Consider the following 21,198-nt stretch of genomic DNA (forward strand, 5'->3'; position numbering starts at 1 on the left):
TTTGTCGGTGTCCAGTATGCCCATAGCACGCCCATAGCATGTCCATTAGCTCGGATAGTATGGTGAGGAGGGAATTCTTTTGATTTTCAGATCTTCGAAAAACTTTGTGACTTTGGAGCGTATAAACTTTCGTCCATTATCGCAGGCAATCTCATTTGGTATTTCGAACTAGCAAATTATGTATTCCCATAGGAAGTCGATAACTTTGTGTTCACCGATCTTTTGGTAAGGAATTACTTCAGCCTATTTAGTGAAGTAATAGGTTAAAATTAAAAGGAATCTTACCTTTCCGGGACCCGGTGGCAGCGGACCAACTATATCCATCTCTCATTTCATGAATGGTCATGCAGACAGTACATAGTGCAAGAGTTCCGCCGGTTGGTGCACCAACTGTGCATGGCACTAACACTTGTCGCATTTCTAAATGAATACCTTTGCGTCTTGCTCCATCCGAGGCCAGTAGCATCCTGCCTAACCAGCTTTAGCACCAACGAATTTACACCAAAATGTTTTCCGCAAATTTTTTCATGGACCTCTCTCATCATGTAATACGCCTCCGAGGCTCCTAAACATTGGCCAACAGGCCTTGGAATGATCTCCTATATAATTTTCCACCCATGAGACTATAGCGGGCCACTTTGGTGCGTTATGCCCAGGACGCCTTTAGTTCTTCAGGAAACTTGGCATGCCGAAGATAATCAATGAACTCATTCATCTAGTCCCAAACCAAGTTGGTTGTATTTACTTCACAATAGCCATCTGCATCCAGTACCGAATGCATAAGATGAATAACAGTGCCGGAGTTAGATCCTTTCATTTTCGTGGACGACCCCAAATTGTCCAATGCATCTGTTTCTATATTCTTTCCTCTCAGGATGTATATGATCAACCACTCCCTGAATCGTGCAAGCAAAGTCTAAACTTGAACCACGTACTGATGCATGTGTTCCTTGTTTGCATCGAAAATCCCGTATACTTGGTTTACTACTAGTTGGGAATCACATTTGATTTATATTACCTCGGAGCCAAGTCCTGCGGCCAGTTCAAGTCCTTCGTCCTCCCCTACTAGAATTACACTTACCGCTACCTCAGAGATGGCTAAGTATATTAGAAATTGTTCATATTCCTCCGATTTTGATAATAGCAAGGAGCTTAATAGATAACGTTTCAGGTCTTTCAATGCATGCTAACATTCTAGAGTCCATTCGAAATTGCTCTTCTCTTCAGAAGTGAGAAGAGGTGATGACATTTTTCCGGGGATCAAGAGATGAACCTGCTTAAAGCAGTAAATCTTCCGGATAATGGTGACATCCAATCCTACACCTCCAAAGGAAGCGTAGCACAGTCGTTAGCAATAATAAACCCAACAAAGGTTAGGGTCGAATCCACAAGGAGTAGGAAAATGTGTTAGAGGGTCCAAATGCGTGCAAACTCTGTGATTCTTAATGTAATCTTCAAACAAAGAGTGGTTGTTCAATTATGGCTACAATTACTACTAAAGTTTGACTAAGAAATTCTATCAAACACATAGAGTGCAAATAAGATGATGTAGTTGTAACAAATAAGAAAAAGACGCTAGGATTGCTTCCCTTTCATGTAGTCTATGTTTTTGGGTATATAAATGTTCAATTCTAGTTAATTAAGCATGTGTTATGGCCTCAATTTCTATTTTACCAAATTAGTGTCTTCCAACACTTAAGAGGCATTTATCCCAAGTTGCTCTTCCAAGTCAACTAAGGCTCAATCATGAACAATTGATTAGCCCAAGTAGAAATAACAGTATGCCTAGTTAGACTTCATTAATCAAGTGATTAACCCACTTAATTCCTTTTTAGTTATCTTGTACCTAAGCTGAGTTCCACTCTTTCAAGTTAGAACAAGCAAATAGGCATGGATTTAGTGTTTGCAACCACAAAATCAATCAATAAAGCATGGAGTAATTAGATAACACAAAGCTTAATCAAATATATATAACTAATATTAATAACCCAAAAATATAACCACACTTAGGGTTCACAATCCTAGCTTAATAAACTTAGCTAGGCATATTAAGAAAGAAAAATACAAAAAGAGATGAAAATCTAAACATAATAGCTAAAGAGGAAAGAAAGATTATGTGGAACAATGGTGAAGTCACCCAAATTCCTCAAGAAGAAATCCCAAAAGCTACTACACAAAGTACTCTTGCCAAAAAGATGCCCTAGAATCACTTAAAATAGCTATTATACTAAGTTCCAAAAGTGGACAAAATTGCTCTGTAAGACCAACCGTGAGGTCAACCGTGAGATGAAGCTGAACCGAAACAAATTCCAGAAGCTTCATTTCTTCAAATCTTCAAGCATATATTGAACCGTGTCCAACGGTTGGAGCAACCGCGTCCAACGGTCTGCCTAAAAATCTTTTTGCTTCAACTTTTCTCCAGTTTTAGCTCTAAAGTGATGACTCTTGCCCATTTTTTGATATTCTTCAATTTCAAAGTTCTCACGCAACTTCAAAACCTGAAAATACACCATTCAAATCACAGTTATCCTATTTATTCCAACAAATGTGGCATTAAACTCTATCAAAACGTAAGGATAATTAGCTAAAAAGCTAATTAATCAATTAACCTTTGTACTTCTTTTACGCTTGTTATCTACTACGGTGATGTCCTCTATAGCTTTGATCTTATCGGTATTCACCTCGATACCTCTTTGCGAAACCAAGAAACCTAAGAACTTATCGGAGCCAACCCTGAAAGTGCATTTTTCTGGGTTGAGCTTCATGTCGTGTTTCCTCAAGATATCGAAGGCTTCTTGGAGGTGTTTTAAATGATCACCTACATTCAAAGACTTGACCAACATGTAATCTATATATACTTCCATCGTTTTACCTATTTTCGTCTTGAACATCTTGTTCATGAGTCTCTGATAAGTGGCTCCAGCATTTTAAGCCCGAAGGGCATCACATTATAACAATATGTGTCAAAGTTCGTTATGAACAAAGTTTTTTTCCTGATCATCCAGGTTCATCTTGATTTGATTGTACCCAAAATAAGCATCAAGGAAACTCATTTGATCAATATTTGGCAGCGAGAACGAGTATTTACGCCATGTCTTATTCAAGTCTTTATAATCTACACATATTCGAAAATTGTTATTCTTTTTTGGAACTACTACTATATTAGTTAACTATTCAAGATACTTTACCTCTTGGATTGAACCGATGTCAATTAGTCGAGTTACCTCTTTCTTAACAAACCTATTTCTGACCTCGGTTATCGGGCGCTTTTTTTGCATTATCGGAGGAACGCTCGAGTCCAAGCTTAGTTTGTGCACGACTATTTCTAGTGGGATACCTGCCATATCCGAGTGTGACCATACAAAACAATTGAATTTAGTTGTAAGGAAATTAATAAATCCTTATCTGAGTTCAAGATTGAGTCATGTTCCCAAGTGAAACTTTCTCTCTAAGAATTCCTCAAACAAAGCCACTTGTTTGAGTTCTTCTACTCTGGATTTTGTCGCATCTGTATCTTCCGGTACCTGAAAGTATCTTTATACCTAGTAGGATTCCGACGACTCCTCGACCTAATCATCTTCGCTTGGCAAGGGATCAGGCGTCGGTTCCTGTAATTGCTATTTGCTGGGCTCCTTCCCTTTACTGATAGAAATTGATAATGCGTTCATTTCTCTTGTTTCTGGTTGAGCTCCTCTTATCTGTTTGATTCCCTCTAGGGTCGGAAATTTCAGTAGTTTCTAATATGCTGATGGTACGACCTTTATCTCATGTAACCATGGTCTACTGAGAATTATATTATAGCCCATCTCACTGTCCACCACTTTAAATAAGGTGGTCTTCGTGACCCCTTCGACGTTCACGGACAACAGGATCTCTCCTCGGGTTGTCACACTTGTCAAGTTGAACTTGGCGAGAAGGTTCGTTGCTGGAATGATACATCCAGTTAATTTGGCTCTTTCCAGCACTCAGAGCATCGTTATGTGGCAGAAGAAGTCTATTGGCGTCTTCCTCCATGAAGGTGACTTCCCGAAGTCTCTTGCTGTGGGTCACCAATACCTTTTTATTCTTTGTCGCCGAGAAAGTTATGCCATTGATTTCATTTCCTACGAAAATAATGTTGATAGTTAACCGAGTAGGGTCTTCTCCTATCTTCGAGGGTTCTATGTTCTCCCAGTTGTGGCTGTAATTGTTCTTGGGTCGTTCGCTCAAGAATTCCCTGAGATGGTCATTTTTCAATAGCGTTGCCACATCCTCACGCAGGTGCCCGTAGTCCCCAGTCCAGTGGCCATGAGTTTCATTATACTCACACAATAAGTTAGGATCCCTCTGGCTGGGATCAAATCTTATTGGCTTCGTGACTCTTGCTTCTTTGATATTCCTTATCGCCAATACTAACTCTACTACGCTGATGTTGAAATTGTAATCTGATAGCCTGGAATATATGGAATCCCAGGTCCCCAGTACTTCTTTTTCTTGCAACGATCTGTTCTTCTGGCCACTGTCAATTCTTCTTTCGGGAGACAACCTATTCGAGGGTCGGAACCGTTTGCTACCGCGTCCTTCGGCTCTCTCGTAAGGAAGGATGCGATATTTAGAAGATCGTTGGTCTGCATCAAAATTATCTTTGAACTTATCTTGTTCTTGTCTCGGTCCCGTCACTTGGTTGATGTTGGAAACCCAAGTTGATCATCTCCTATCCTTATTTTCTATTCATAGCGGTTATGGATATCCGCCCATATGGTCGCTTGGAATTCGAGCAGGCTTTCCTTCAACTTTCAGGAGGCGTCAGAGCTCCTCGAGTTCAAACCCTTTTTGAACACCTCTGCTATCCATTCGTCAGGTACGATCGGTAGCAGTATACTCTCTTTCTAAATCTAATCACGAGCTCCAACCACGATTCGGACTCACCCTCTGCGATCCTGAATATGTCTGCCTTTCCCACTTGTACCTTTCTGGGCCCCGGATAGGCCTTAATGAATGAATATGCACGCATTTAAAAAAAGTCAATTGAATACTCAGGTAAAATTGAATGCCATGTCAAGACCCCCTTGGTGAGGATTTCTCTAAATGTATTTAGCAGAACTAATTCGATCTCATGTTGAGCCAAATTGCTCCCTTTCACAGCCGTTGTGTAAGTTGTGATGTGCTCCTGAGGGTCTGAAGCCCATCGTATTTCGGGATGTCAAGTATCTTGAACCTCTTCAAGATTAACTCTGGTGCTCCTCTATGCTTAAACAACAACTGCTTTCGAATTTGGGCCCTTCAAAACTGGTGGTGCACCCGAAATCTGGTCAATTCGGGAGTGAAACTCCTTTGTGTTCTGATCCATCCACTCGTTCATCTCCCTCATGAATCTCATGAGTTCAGTTTTGAAGGGATAATTACCGTTGTCGTTATCAGATCCGCTACCCGTCCCCTCGGCACCGTCAAAGTCGACCTCACCCCTAGGGATATTGTTATCAACACTTTAAGCCGTATGATTTGCAAGACCGCCGGGAGAATCTGGGCCTCTTCTGTTTGTGTTTTTGGAAGCACCGGACAATGCTTGCTTCAATTCCGTCATGACCTGATCTTGCCTTGAGAGATGACCAATAATGGCCTTTTGTTGCTCTTTCAAGATCCTTATTGTTTCCACAATGTGTTCGTCTTCTGCGTCATCTAGAGTTGACTCCCATACGTGTCGTGGGTACTGTCCTTCATGGACTGGGGTTGCCTCATCCCCCTCGTTACGGGTGTCGCTAATTGAATCCTCATGTTAAGGTAGATTTTCATGTCCCTCAATGTTGTGTGCGATATTGACATCGTTAGGTGCCATTTTCGATTTTTTGCTAAAGAATCTAACATGTTAGTAATAAATGCAAGGATCAACTCAGTCACGCAACTATCTAAGCCCCACGATGAGCGCCAAAATATTTACCCATAAAACGGTATTGTTAAACTTGTTTCGTGATTTATAGATGGGCGAACTGATTTGATCTAAGATGATAGATAAACTAGATTAAAAAATAAGAATTAGCGATTAAAATCGAAAGAAATGACAAGCCTAGCTCCAGGAGCAATGCCTCCGAAGACAGAAATAAGAATAATATAAAGCAGCAAGTAAATTTATTTTATTTAGCTTGAGAATGGAATGTAGCATAAGTTTTGCCAAGGATTTCCTATCTTACAATGGCTGTTGACTCTACTATTTATAGTTATAGCTAGGGAAACAAGATTCTAGGATCAAACCCCTCTTAAATGACAATAAAGAGGGTCATTGATGAATATGTAACAGCAGGTCATGAATGCAAATATTTTCTGCAAACGGCTTCCCATTGAATGCCAGAAAATATTCTTCTTTAAATGCTTTTCGATCGCAATCATTCGATCTGCTCACGTTGAGTGTGCTCCCTTCGGGGTCCACCCGATACTAATAGCAGTTGTTGTTCCCGATATTGGTTATTACTCGATTTATCTTTTGTCTGCCTTAAGTTCCACGTGTCGCATACCATTCGATTATTTAATATAAAGCAATTTTATCCTATACAATATTGTAGTATTACTAATAGTTGCACAATTCCTAATACTTGTATAATAGGGCATTTAAAACAATTTTAACCAACACATTTAGCAACCACATTTCTACCATAACAAACAATAATTTTAACCAACACATTTCTATCTTAGCGCCTGCTAAGATCATTTTGTTTTGCTCACAAGACCAGCAATAGTATAGTGCAAGTAACAGAGACCTTAGGGTTGAAAATTGCAAATCATTCAACAATTTTAACGAATAGCCTTTTATTTTACCGTTCTTCAAATCAACTTTGACTTTTCAATTTTATTCAGATATTCATAACTGGTTAGTAATGCCCGTCATGGCTATACATAATTTGATGTTCGTAAGAGAGGTAATTTTTCAAATCTTAACGACGAAAGTGACGTATCATTTATTAATGTTAACATCAGCCTACGAAGGATATAAGTGTTTTGACAAAACTCCTTAAAATTTCCGACTCGTTTGCGTCCCCCGCTTGCCCTCTTTGCCCATTGGCTTCTAATAGGCTGTTTAGCCAAGCTTCTTTTTGGCCAAAAGTGTTTTTGGCCAAAAATTAAGGTGTTTGGCCAAGCTTTTAGAAGGAAAAAAAGTATTTTTGAGGAGATGTAGAAACAGTTTTGGAGAAGCAGAAAAAAGTAGCTTCTCTCCAAAAGCACTTTTTTGAGAAGCACTTTTGAGAAAAATACACTTAGAAGCAGTTTTTTAAAGCTTGGTCAAACACTAATTGCTGCTCAGAAGTGCTTTTCAAACTAATTAGCCAAACGCAAACTGCTTCTCACCAAAAGTACTTTTGAAAAAAATACTTTTGAAAAAAAAAACACTTCTCAAAATAAGCTGATTTTTGCAACTTGGCCAAACGGGCTATAATTTAGACTAGAATTGAGATTCTTGTTTCTTGTTTCGCCATCAATAACGACCAATTGTAAGTTGATGATGGTATACGATCGAAATCGAGCACTTCTATTACATGACAGATCGGGATTAAAACGTAATGAATTGAAGATCGATTCTGGGTTTCATCGAACCGCGATACTAGGTTAGAAAACCCGTCTTCGAGGTTACCGCGTCCATGGCCCCGGAATCGAGCCTGATTTCGAATGAGCCCGAGGTAACATTGTCGGATCAGATAATGGAAGGCCGAAATATCCGTAACCAGTCGGATATCACGGCGGGAATCTCGGCATGTATCAATCAGAAACCGGTTAATGACAAATCATGAGATTTTTACCTTTTATAAAATTGTACCTCAAGTAGGATTCTCCTACTATATAAAGTGGGTCTGATTATTTGTAAAACACATTGTAACACGCATCCCAAAGCATTATAATATAATTTTCTTCCTGCAAGCTACTGTTCTTGTAACAACCTCCAAATACGAACACTCACAATAACAGAAGAAGACTTGATCGTTCTATTAATAACCAAGATACAGGATTGAATTTACTTTATTGTTGTTCACTTATTTACAATTCAATTTATCGCTTTGTGTTAGATTAAACCACGTATCCTTAAACAACTTATTAATTCAATTGTTATCCGATTTTGAGGGTAAACAGTTTGGCGCCCACCGCATGGCTAAGGATAATGGTGGTTATTTGATACAAATTTTCATAACACATACTATTTTACACTTGTTCTTTGGAGTGTCTCTGATTTCAGGCTTAAGCTCGAAATGTCAAACTCACAATTAACACCTCTACCTGCTGACGATGAATCTGCTCACCACGGTGAAAACAATAATATAGCACTCGGTAACGAGGTATCGCCTATTGATCCCGCCGAAATTCAAATTGCGGACCCATTGGACACTAATTCGCATGTGGCTATCGACACAAGCCTCCCTACTGGCCCCGAGAATAACATCTGTGGTAGAGCCCGATCAACAGCACAGGATACTCAAAACAATGGAGGAGACTGGGTCAATCTACGGATGATCTTCGAAATGTTACAGGCTCAACAGGCGGCAATAGCTCAGTTACAAAATCTTGAGAGATCTCTTGTAGAGAGGAACCAGTCACGTAATGGTCGAGTGGGAACGAGTTGTGTAATTACCCTGAGATCAAAAAAATGCTCGAGGAGTTGAAAAACGATAGAATCAGGGAGAAGAAAATCAAAGCAAATGACAAAAAGGCGAAAACCTATAATTCTAGGGTTGATCAGATTCCGGGAGCACCGCCGATACTGAAAGGCTTGGATTCCAAGAAGTTTGTACACAAACCTTTCCCGCTGAGTGTGGCTCCAAAGTCTATCCCTAAAAAATTCTGCATGCCCCAGATTCCTAAATACAACGGAACGACTAATCCAAATGAGCATATCACTTCACATACATGCGCCATCAAAGGAAACGACTTGGAGGATGATGAGATCGAGTCTGTCTTGCTGAAGAAATTCGGAGAAACCTTGTCAAAGGTAGCTATGATATGGTATCACAATTTACCCCCTAATTATATGGACTCATTCGCTATGCTTGCAGACTTTTTTGTGAATGCACATGTTGGAGCAATCAAGGTTGAAACCAGGAAATCTGACCTCTTCAAAGTAATGCAAAAGGATAATGAAATGCTCAGAGAGTTAGTATCTCAGTTTCAAATGGAATGGATGGACCTGCCACCAGTCATTCATGATTGGTCGTTCAAGCTTCTACCCAAGGACTCAATGTTCGAAGTTCGGTGGCTTTACGGCAGTTGAAATAGAATCTGATAGAATATTCGGTTGTCACTTGGGTTGATGTGCATAAACGATATCAATCAAAGATCAGAGTCGAAGATGATCAACTGGGGGCTCCTTCCGTGTCCGTTTATCCTGTTAGACCCATCGCCATAGTCAAGAGAGATATCAATCGTGAACCAAGGCCGAACAGGGATCGATATCAGTCGTACAATAAGGATCGAAGAAACAGTAGGTCCGAAGGGGTTCTATGCGAAATGAAAGGAGAAATGACCGAGGCTAGAGCAGTCGGGGACTCATGAGAAAGAACAGTTTCGACAGGCCTATCGAACCTAAAGAAGCACCAAGATTATCAGAATATAACTTTAATGTTGATGTTGTTTCCATCATATCGGCTATCGGACGCATCAAAGATACCAAATGGCCTCAAACTTTACAATTCGACCCATCCCAAAGAGATCCAAACCAGATGTGCAAATATCATGGCACTCACGGCCAAAGAATAGAGGATTGCTGTCAGTTGAGGGAGGAGGTAGCCCGGATATTCAACAACGGGAATCTTCGAGAATTCCTAAGTAACTGAGCCAAGAATATAAACAAACTGAGCAAGAATAACCTCAATACGTCATTCACATGATCATCGGAGGGGTCGATGTTCCTCAAGGTCTGATGTTAAAGCGAACCAAAGTATCCATCACAAGGGAGAAACGGACTCGAGATTACATACTAGAGGGAACTTTGTCTTTCAGCGATGGGGATGCAGAAGGAATTGTGCAGCCCCACAATGATGCACTGGTAATATCTATACTCATGAATAAATCTCGATTTAAACGTGTGTTAATTGATCCAGGTAGCTCGGCCAACATCATTTGATCAAGGGTTGTAGAACAACTCAGTCTATAAAACTAGATCGTGCCCGCAACCTTAGTTCTAAACGGATTCAACATGACATGTAAAACTACGAAGGGAGAAATAATGTTACCAGTAAACACCGTCAGAACCATCCAGGAAACCAAGTTTTATGTGATTGAGGGGGACATAATGTACAACGCCCTGTTCGGGAGGTCATGGATTCACAACATGAGGGCAGTGCCCTCGACATTTCACCAGGTGTTAAAATTTCCAACACCAGAAGGGATTAAAACAATCTACAGGGAGCAACCGGCCGCAAAGGAAATGTTTGTAGTCGAAGAAGTAATTTTGGTATCAACACTGCTACATCAAAGTAACCGAATTAGAATACAAAGAAGGAAACTAAATAACAATTACGGGTTCCCAACCACAACCCAATCAGATAAATAGGGGATCAATGAAGACGATGATTACGGGTTCCCAGATCTTTTATAGTCCCTGATGATTATGATGCTACAAAATCAACGGTTGAAGAGCTGGAGCAAGTCACATTGATAAAACATCTACCCGATCAGAAGGTATACCTAGACACGGGGTTAACCTTCGAGCTTAGAAAAAACTCATTCAGTTTCTTATAGCTAACATAGATTGTTTTGCTTGGTCTCATCTCGACATGACAAGGATCCCACCGAAGATGACCACTGACAAGCTGAGTCTGGACCCGAATTCCACCCGGTCAAGCAGAAAAAGAGACCCCGAATCCGAGATCAAACATGTTTTTATCAAGGACGAGGTAACTAAACTCCTTAAAATAGGGTAAATTCGGGAAATCAAATACCCGGAGTGGTTAGTAAACATAGTAGTAGTCCCTAAAAAAAGGTACAAATCTGAGAATGTGTGTAGATTATAAAGATTTAAATAAAGCATGTCCCAAGGACACTTTCCCTTTGCCCAACATCGATCGCATGATCGATGCCACGGCCGGCCACAAGATCCTCAATTTTCTCGATGCCTACTCCGGGTACAACCAAATACGGATGAACCCGGATGATCAGGAAAAAACCTCCTTCATCACTAAGTATGGCACATAATGCTACAACGTAATACCATTTGGATTAAAAAATGTTGGTGCCACTTACCAACGCCTAGTAAACTGGATGTTCGAAGAACAAATAGGGAAAATCCTCAGAAGTTTACATTGACGATATGCTGGTTAAGTCCATGTGAGCATAGGACCATTTAAAGCATTTGCAGGAAACCTTCAGTATATTGAAGAAGTACAATATAAAGCTGAATCCTGAGAAATGTGTGTCTGGAGTTGGATCAGGTAAACTTCTCGGGTACATGGTATCCAACCGAGGAATCGAGATCAACCCCGACAAGATCAAAGCTATCGAGGATATCACGGTAGTGGACAACGTGAAGGCTGCAAAGGCTAACCTCACGCATTGCCACCCTAGGGCGATTCAACTCAAGGTCCTCCGATAAGAGCCACCGATTTTTCTCGTTACTAAAGAAGAAAAATAACTTCACATGGACCCCGGAATGCCAACGGGCCTTGGAAGAACTCAAACGATATCTGTCAAGTCCGCCACTACTCCACATGCCGAAGGCAGACGAACAACTATACTCGTACCTAGAGGTATCAGAGATAGCAGTAAGTGGAGTTCTAGTTCGAGAAGAGCAAGGTATGAAATTTCCAATTTATTATGTTAGCAGGACCTTGGATGAGGCCGAAATTAGATACCCTCACCTAGATAAATTGGCGCTAACTTTCTAAGCGCCTCTAGGAAACTGAAACCGTATTTTCAGTGTCATCCTATATGCATTGTGATAACTTACCCGTTGTGAAATATAATGCATAAACCCAAACTCTCGGAACGATTGGCAAAATGGGTTGTGGAAATGAGCTGGTACGATATTGAGTATCGCCCCCGGACAACCATTAAGTCTCAAATGTTGGTAAATTTCGTGGCCGATTTTACACCGGCCCTAATACCCGAGGTCGGAAAAGAGTTGTTGTTAAACTCAGGGACGTCTTCGGGAATCTAGACCCTCTTTACGGATGGTACCTCGAACGCAAAGGGGTTCGGACTTGACATCGTACTGAAGCCACCCACAGGCAATATAGTTAGACAATCCATTAGAACTGTGAAATTGACTAATAACGAGGCCGAATATAAGGCCATGATTGCAGGTCTCAAAATGGCCAAAAGCTTGGGGGCAGAGGTGATCGAAGCTAAGTGCAACTCCCTTCTTGTGGTGAACCAAGTTAATGGAACGTTTGAAGTCAGAGAAGAACGAATGCAAATGTACCTAGATAAGTTGCATGTAGCATAACATCGGTTTAAAGAGTGGACTTTGTAGCACGTGCCTCATGATCAAAATAGTAGTACAGCTCATGAGGTCGGTAGTGGAAGAAAGTTACGCCGAAATAAACTCTACAAACTTGACTAAGGAATGGAGAAACAAATATGTAGAATATTTGAAGACCGGGAAACCGCCCCCAAATCCAAAAGAATCGAGGACCCTGCGCACAAAGGCAACCCGATCCAGCTTGTCCGAAAATGGAGCCTTGTTCAGAAAAATGTTCGATGGTCCACTAGCAATATGTCTAGGACCAGGAAATACCGAGTGCGTTCTGAGGGAAGTCCACGAGGGCACTTACGAAAAACATTCAGGTGCCGAATCATTGGTTCGAAAGGAAATCAGAGCCAGCTATTTCTGGATCAACATGGAAAAAGCCGTGAAAGAGTTCGTACGAAAATATGATGAATGCTAATGACATGCTCCGATGATTCACCAACCCGGGGAGCTGCTGCATTCGGTCTTGTCACCTGTCCATTCATGAAGTGGGGAATAGACATCGTTGGCCCTCTTCCATGGGCACCCGGTAAGGCTCGATTTATATTATTTAATTGACTATTTTTCTAAGTGGGTTGAAACCCAGGCGTACGAGAAGGTCAGGGAGAAGGAAGTCATCGACTTCATTTGGGACCACAACATATGTCGGTTCAGAATGTCATCCAAAATCGTATATGACAACGGGAAACAATTTATCGGCAGCAAATTGACCAAGTTTCTCGATGATCATAAGATCAAAAGGATCTTGTCAACACCTTATCACCCTAGTGGGAACGGACAAGCCGAATCGACCAACAAAACCATGGTCCAAAACCTCAAAAAGAGGTTAACCGGTGCAAAAGGAAAATGGAAGGAGATCCTACCCGAAGTCCTATGGGCATACCGTACGACCTCAAAGTCCAGTACGAGGCTACCCTGTTCTCGTTGGTTTACGGCGCCGAAGCTCTAATACCGGTCGAGGTCGGTAAACTAAGTATCAGATTCTGATATGCTACCAAGGAATCGAACGATGAGGCCATGAACACGAGCCTAGAGCTATTAGATGAAAGGCGCGAAGCCGCCCTCGTCCGATTGGCCGCCCAAAAACAACGAATCGAAAGGTATTACAATCGAAGGGCCAACCTTCGACACTTCAATATCGGGGACTTAGTAATAAGGAAGGTCATACTAAACACCCGGAACCCAAACGAAGGGAAGTTGGGGCCGAACTAGGAAGGACCGTACCAAATTCTCGAGGTCACCGGAAAAGGATTGTACAAACTTGGGCCAATGAACGGTGAAATGCTATCGAATAAATTGGAACATTACTCACTTGAAGCGATACTACTGCAAAGGTACGACCCCATTAATTTCCTTTTTACTTATATTTAAACTAACACTTGCAGGTAACGAACAAGAAGCGGTACAGATTTTTTAGGTCTGAAAGCACGCGTCGCACTCTTTTACCCTTGAACCGGTTTTGTCCTAAATGGATTTTTCGGAAAGGTTTTTAACGAGGCAACAGTGGATAGTGCTAACTTAGAATAGAAGGTCGGCCATGAATCGGTGTTAAGGATCGTACCAACAGTATCCGAGGCTTCTCTCTATGATCAACCTCGAATACTAGGGGGAATTACCCTTGGATATCGACATTAGCAAGGAAAGAAACTTCATGAGGAAAGGGTATCGATAGGTAGGATTTATTGTAATGGCCAAACGGTCAAACGAACCGTGCTCGTATAGATTGCTCGAGCCCTAGCACAAAGCATGTACGCATGTATAACTATTTTATACAAGAATAAAAAGAAGTCTCTCCCTTGCAGATAAATATTTTGTCCTTTTAAAAAGATTTCTTACATCCTATCCCCTAAAAGAATCGAGCCCAAGGGCCACCTTAATACGAGTTCGAACAATCACTCTCACTCGGGGACTATCGTCCGAAAACAAACTCGTATGCTCCGGACCATCGAATCTCGGGGGCATAAGACCTATCAGGCAACGCCTGAATCTTAAAGGCTACGGCCATCCCTACTCGGGAACTGTTATCCTAGGCAAGCCCGGATAACTCGGGGCGACCAGCCCATTGGGTGACACCGGAACTAAAAAGGCCACGGTCAAATTAAAACAGCTCGGAGACGTTCGAGGACCCATAACAAAGACAACAACGCCTTAATTTTTCTAAATCGGTTCTAAAGGCTACCTTCGACAGACTATTACATAAAAAATTGTCTAACTTGGGGGAAAGAAAATTTTCGGTAACACCGAACCCCCACGATGCCTTAAAATAAAATAAAGTTGAAGGCAGGGTTTTTTTGAGTTTCTGAACAAAACCTAACTATTTCATGCTAAGGCATTTAGATTTTTGCAAATAAAAGTACATAAGGCAAAGTGAAAAATCGAAAGTTGTTGAAGGGAAAAAAACCTTATATTCATAATCAAAGTTCTTTTTACAAGGGCCAAACAACCCGATGAAAATTTTTACAAAGGGCGAACGATCTCAACAAAAATACAAAAAACAAAAACATCTAAAGGCTTAAGTGTCCTAGTCTTCGTCGAGGGAAACATCGTCACCCTCGGGATTTTTGCCATCCTTCAGACTCTCCCAAGTCTTCGGGCTCCTCGTCGTCTTCGGGATAGGCCAATTTTTTGGCCTCGGCTTCAAACTCTTTGGTGCTCTCAATCTCAGCTGATAAGTCGAAATCCCAAGCATGAAGTTCCTGAAGGGCCTCCCTTCGAGATTGCAACTTAGCGTGCACGATGATGTCTTTTGCTCGAACCTGAGCCACCTCGGCATCGACCTTAATTACTTTGGCCTCCGACTTGGCCGCTTCAAGCTTCGTGGCCAGATTTTCTTGATCAGAGACGGCCGAATCTGGGATTGGAGCTCCTCCATCTTTTGTCCTGCACCAAAGACTTCTCATTTATACCTCGGAGCAGGACCTCAGCTGAAGCCAGTTGGGCCTAGGCGGTCTCTTTTTTTAGGCCAGGCGGTCCATGTTCTTTTTTCATTCTTCGACCTCAGCCTTTACCGCATCTACCTCTTTCCAGAGCTGTCCGATCTGGTCAAGCTTTTGTTGGACCTGCGGGTTTGGACCGTTATTCGCCACGTCTGATTCGTCGTCACTAACTTCAAAAACTCTTCTTACCTGCTCAACCAGGTCGGCATGCTCTTTCCGAGCCACCTCTAGCTCAGCTCGGAGGCTCTTAGCCTCCCCTTCTCTTTGGTCACTGAGAAGTTTATATGTATCTCTTTTCTTAGTGAGCCCTCGGATTTCGGCCTCATACTGTCCTAGCTCTTCCCGATGGGGGAGGAATGTCTTGTGGTGGATTACCGAGGCCGACAAACACAGAGAAAGGAGTTATGATCACCTACAGACTAATCTAAGTATAAACTAGAAACTATTAAGAAGTATTTAGAGTTACCCGATTTAACGCCTGTTGAGCTTCATTTAACAGGCAGGGCGCTTCCACCTCGTTCATCTTGGTCTGGTCCTCCTCTTTCACCAAGCATCGGAGATAACTAGCCACCCCTACGGGGGCAGAAAGAACCCGGGCGTCTTCTGAGATGGACATAACGATCGATCGCTTCCAGTCAGGATTCGCACTCGGAGTCGAGAACCAATTGACTAGTTTGGGACTTGAGGAAGGTCCACTCGTCCCTGATGATGGACTCTTCCTCGGCACCGGTAAAACACCCAATCCGGTGACGTCCTCGGTAGCGGTAGAGTCTACGCCATCAAAAAAGTTTTGAAAGGGGTGTACCGCCCCTTGTAGCTCTTTGTTGGGTCATCCTTTCAACGTCTGAGCCTCGGTAAACATAGACTCAATAAATAAAGGTGAACCGGAGAGTTCTATCCCTACGAGTACGCCCTTCGGGGCACTATCCGCTGTCTGGGAAGAACCGGCTACGACCTCATTATTGGCCTCCTTATCTCGAGGCAAAGTGGCCTCGCCCCATTTTGGTTCGGAAGATTCGGCTAAAGCTCCCTCATCGACCTCCCCGAGTTGAGGCAATTCAGTTTTAGCTCTCATCGGTTGGGTACCTCGAGACCTGCTCGCACACGGGCCACCAGTTCGGAGGTTTCTTCTTCTTCTGACTCATCCCTCAGTCTGTGGAGTGAGTCTGAAGAGGGCGCTCGAGCACTGGTGCTACCCTTAGATATACGCACCAGACTTCTTTTTGTCCTCTTCTTTTCCGAGCTCGGAGAATTCTGGGCCCTCTACTCGACGGGTACATCCTCGTCACCGGATGGAGTCCTCATAACAACATCCTTGGAAAGACCTGCAAAAGAAAACAGAACGAATAAGAACTGAGATGAAAAAAATCAAGTATTATTAACTCGTAAAAAGCTCATCATGGGAACGGGCCTCCCACCGGTCCTTCTAAAGTTCGTGCCATGTGCGCTCGACATAAGGCTTCTGTGACATGATGCCTTCGACCCACTCCTTGAGTCGAGGAACTGCATCCGTCATCCGAGCAACAGCTGCACCACAAAACATCGATAAGAAGGGAGGAAAAGGAAAAGCAATAAACGAAATCTTAAAGGCAAGGTTATATTTACGTTTCATGTTCCATTTCTCGGAAAATGGCTTGTCCTCGACCGGGATTAAATTCGAGGTCTTCCCTCGAACGAATAGGCCTAATCAGCCTCGGCCCCGATCCTCGTCTATACTCGAGAATGGGGCCTGACTAGCCCGACGGGCAAGTTTTATTAATCCCCCTCGATAGGGTCGAGGACTGTACAGACGCATGAGGTGATCGATGGTGAAGGACACCCCTCGATTTTGTTTACGAAGAAGCGGAGGAGAATTACTATCCTTCAGAAATAGGGATGGATTTGACCGAGGGTTACCTCGTACATCTTACAGAAGGCGATGATGACCGGTTCCAAGGGGTCCAACGTGAAAGGATAAGTGTAAACACTTAAAAAAAACCTCCAATTGGGTAGTAATCGCTTCCTCGGGCGAAGGCACCACCACGTGCTTACCAACCCAGTTGCAATCCTTCTTGACTTTGGAGAGGAGATTGTCGGTGACCGAGCATATGTATATCGAGACCGGCTCGCACTGACCCGGTACCGAGGAGATTTTCTCGACCTTGAAATCAGCATCGGTCGAGCACCCTCCAGGAATAAACGCTTCAAGAGGAAGTTTTGTCGTTGGTTCCTCGCTGGGCGGCCGTGATAAAGAGGCAGATTCTTTTTGTGGAACTGTCTTACAAGTCTTCGTTATTTTTCTTTTGAATAAAGATGAAGAAGGGGAAGTTAAAAGGTTATGCTTAATGGTTTGGAGTGAAGACAAGCGAGAATTATTGCAAAAAACTAAGAATCTGGGTAAGTGCTAGAGAGTGCAAAGATCTTTTAAGAGCAAGAGTAGAAAAGGTTTAGATATAAAGTTTGAATGAACGAAGGATGGAGTATTTATAATTTTCAAATGACGGTTCAAAGTCTGTAGTGCCTGACCAGCGACTGACGAACATTTAATGCCATTAAGACGCGACTAACGAGACGTTTCGTCCATTTTTGTCGTTTCTGACATAAAGTATCGAGATGAGGATAGGGGCTCATATTTACACTCCAAAAAACGACGGTCGAAAGCGAGCTCATCTATTTCATGATAGATCGGGATTAAAACGTAATGAATTAAAGATAGACTCCGGGTTCCATCGAACCAGGATATTAGGTTAGAGTACCTGTCTTCGAGGTTACCGAGTCCATGACCCCGGAATCGACCTCGATTCCGAATGAGCCCGAGGTAACATTATCGGACCAGATAACTAAAGGCCGAAATATCCGTAACCGGACGGATATCATGACAGGGATATCGATATAATCAATGAGGAACCGTTTAATTAGCAAATCATGAGATTTTTTTACCTTTGATAGAATTATAGCTAAAATAGAATTCCTCTACTATATAAAATGATCTGATTATTTGCAAGACACACTGTTACATGCATCCCAAGGCATTATAATATAATTTTTTCTTTGTGCAAGCTACTATTTCAAGGCTATAATTATTCTTATACGGTTTGAATTTACTTCATTGTTGTTCGCTTATTTATAATTTAAATTATCGCTTTGTGTCAGATTAAATTATGTATCCTTAAAATCACTCGTAAATCTAATTGTTATCCCATTTTGATAGTAAACAATGATACGGGACACGAAGAAACTATCGATACTACAAGCCTATGAATAACATTTCTAAGACAAGACGGTAAACTTTGATACAGAGCAGAATACATGACGAACTTCGTTGCTTACAACTTGTGCCAAACCTTCGTCACAACATCCGCAAGATCTAGAAGCACTAACATTATTTACAAAATTAAGCACACTACACACACTGTCACAGGACCATACAAAACATTCTCAACTAGGAAAATGTCAAGGATGTGGACTACATTCAGCCGCCTCAAGAGGGGTAACAAACAAGAAAACCCGATCTATATCTCACAGGTCGTAAGGAGGACGAGGGCTTCTGGGTCCAACCCCACTGGCATTCTCGTATGCAAATGATCGCCTACGGGACCAATATGCTTCTCTTCCTCCTGCACCTGAACATCATCATGCATCAAATTATTAGTCTCATTATTTCGACATGTACCCGGTTGTACATCAGACCATGGAAGATTTCTAATGCAAATTTTTTAGATTCAAGTTAATTAAAAGCAAAACTACATCATAAATTTTCCACCAAAAAAATTCTCCACAAAGCTACAGAGGAATGAAGACATGCTGCTAATCTCTGAAACGTCAGGGTAGTAGAGTCCTAAGTTGATGTCTTGACCTTAATGGCAACATGGACCGAGTCATAAGAAGGATTAGACAATAATAGAACTAAACTGTATCACTATACCAAACTGGTATGCGAAGAGTTGGTAATTCAACTATAGGCTACTTATATAAGCCTAAACATCCTGCACAGTACGTATCTGTAGAGAGGTGTGGAGGGCCAAACACCAATTTCGACTTTTAAACACATCAGTGGACTCTAGCAAGGATATCACTTTCAAAGGGGACATCACTTAATTAAAACAATTGCCTCCACCAAATATCTCCATTTTTGCCTCGCATCATCCTCTAAGAATTTGTCAGTTTCCCCAAAAGTACACATTTGCCCCTTGACTCCCATACCCCTAAATGATTCTACCTAAATTGAATTTACAATAATAACCTTACAAGATTCTTCTAGATCTCCGCTTCTCCTCCTTTTTCTGGAGGGTACTTTCGGTTAGGAAAAGAGCATTACTCTAATGGCTAACAACTCGCAAAACGAGCCGCCAGAGGTGACGGCGCGAAAACAGATTATTGGAACGAATCAGATCGGAAACCATTCAAAAATAAGTGGTAGCTTACCGGCAAAAGGAGAGACCGGAGGAGTAGTACCGGCGGGGGAAACAGGAGGTGAATCTTTGTTCTGACTCCCGGGAGGCTTTACTATCATGATACTCCTTGTCACCCTTACTGCATCCTCACTACTTGCTTCCTCACTGAAGGATCTCGGTGTCGAAACTTCTGATTCTGTATCAAAAAAGAACAAGTGCTTCATCAGAATCGAATATATCTTCCCAAACGTAACGATGTTAATAATTGCAGATTTCTCAGAGTTAATCTATCAAAATCGCCTTTCTTCTCCTCATTTTTGGATAAGTTATCATGCAGTCCTTGTTAAGGGGGAAAAGTGACGCCTTTGGACATGATTTGGTTGAGCTTAACAAAAAATAGTAGTATTCGAAGATGAAATTGAAAAAAACAAATTAAAATGTTGTGAATGAAAACTTAAAACTTCTTCTTTCCTAAAACATGTATATCAAACTTCAAATGCTCCTTTTCATGTTTGAAATTGAAATAACAGCTAATTTGATTAGATCCTTGAGAAATAAACGTCGTAAGCTGCACTATTTTTGCCGATTAACCTTTAACGATCAGATTCTTAAGAAAACAATCTACATCCGTACAAGTTATAACATATATCATCGATCTGGAGTACATGTTAATTACTTAAATTACTACTATCGTAATTCGTAAACCTTCACAAAATAAATATAACACGTTATAAGTGATAATTCAGATTTGCTTTGGAAAAAAAAGGTAATTCAGTTTTGCTAAACGAATTGTAATAGATATTGATTCGTTTGTTAGTGGATGAACAAAACCGGCAACAAAAGCGTACCCTTGCCGGAATTAGAACGGGGGCTAAAAGTAGAATACTTCCGGAGTTTCCCGAGGCCACTATCTGGCCGGGGACCGGCAACGGTATCATCCCAGAGCTTGTCAAGTAAGCTCATGGCGCAGATCAGCGAATCGGCGCACGTTAAGGGGAAAAGAGAGAGAAAAGGAAAAGATACTACGTCCGTTGGGATAGAACTTTCTCGTATATTGTCTATCGAGGAATCAGTGAAGCTAGGGGGAGTGTTATTTATTGACGGCTGAAGCGTTAAAGGTCGAACAGATTTTTGGGGATGGGAGTTGATCTTAACCGTTGATTTATATCTGCTAGATCTGAGATGAAATAAACGGCAGGATTTAATAGCACGTATATAGGGATAAGATCGACGTGCCAAAGCCGGCGTGTTATCCTTTGGTTATTTGCCACGTGGCTAATAAACATTGAGTTGATCAAGCAGGTCACGTGACGGGATGTTATCAGCTTAAAATGTCGAATATACCCTTAGCTTTATCCAGATAGCGGTAAACTGGTTTTCGGCCTTTTGGGTCGGCTTCTCGTAGAGTTGATGAGGAGCAAAAGAAATTGTTTTCATCTTCTTATTTTTAGAAATAATGTTATTACAG

General features: G+C 41.7%; 1 protein-coding gene across 1 annotated transcript; it reads right to left on the reverse strand.

Moving 5' to 3' along the window:
- Nucleotides 1-18,581: 18,581 nt before the first annotated feature.
- Nucleotides 18,582-20,806, reverse strand: LOC107794567 (dormancy-associated protein homolog 3). Its single transcript, XM_016617059.2, has 3 exons — nt 20,579-20,806; nt 19,762-19,926; nt 18,582-18,959 (listed from the first exon to the last, which is right to left on the reverse strand). Exons 1-3 carry the CDS (start codon nt 20,691-20,693, stop codon nt 18,856-18,858), a joined length of 384 nt encoding a protein of 127 aa, XP_016472545.1. The 5' UTR covers nt 20,694-20,806; the 3' UTR covers nt 18,582-18,855.
- Nucleotides 20,807-21,198: the final 392 nt, after the last annotated feature.

The sequence above is a fragment of the Nicotiana tabacum genome, chromosome 7 (assembly GCF_000715075.1).
Source record: "Nicotiana tabacum cultivar K326 chromosome 7, ASM71507v2, whole genome shotgun sequence".
Lineage (NCBI taxonomy): Eukaryota > Viridiplantae > Streptophyta > Magnoliopsida > Solanales > Solanaceae > Nicotiana > Nicotiana tabacum.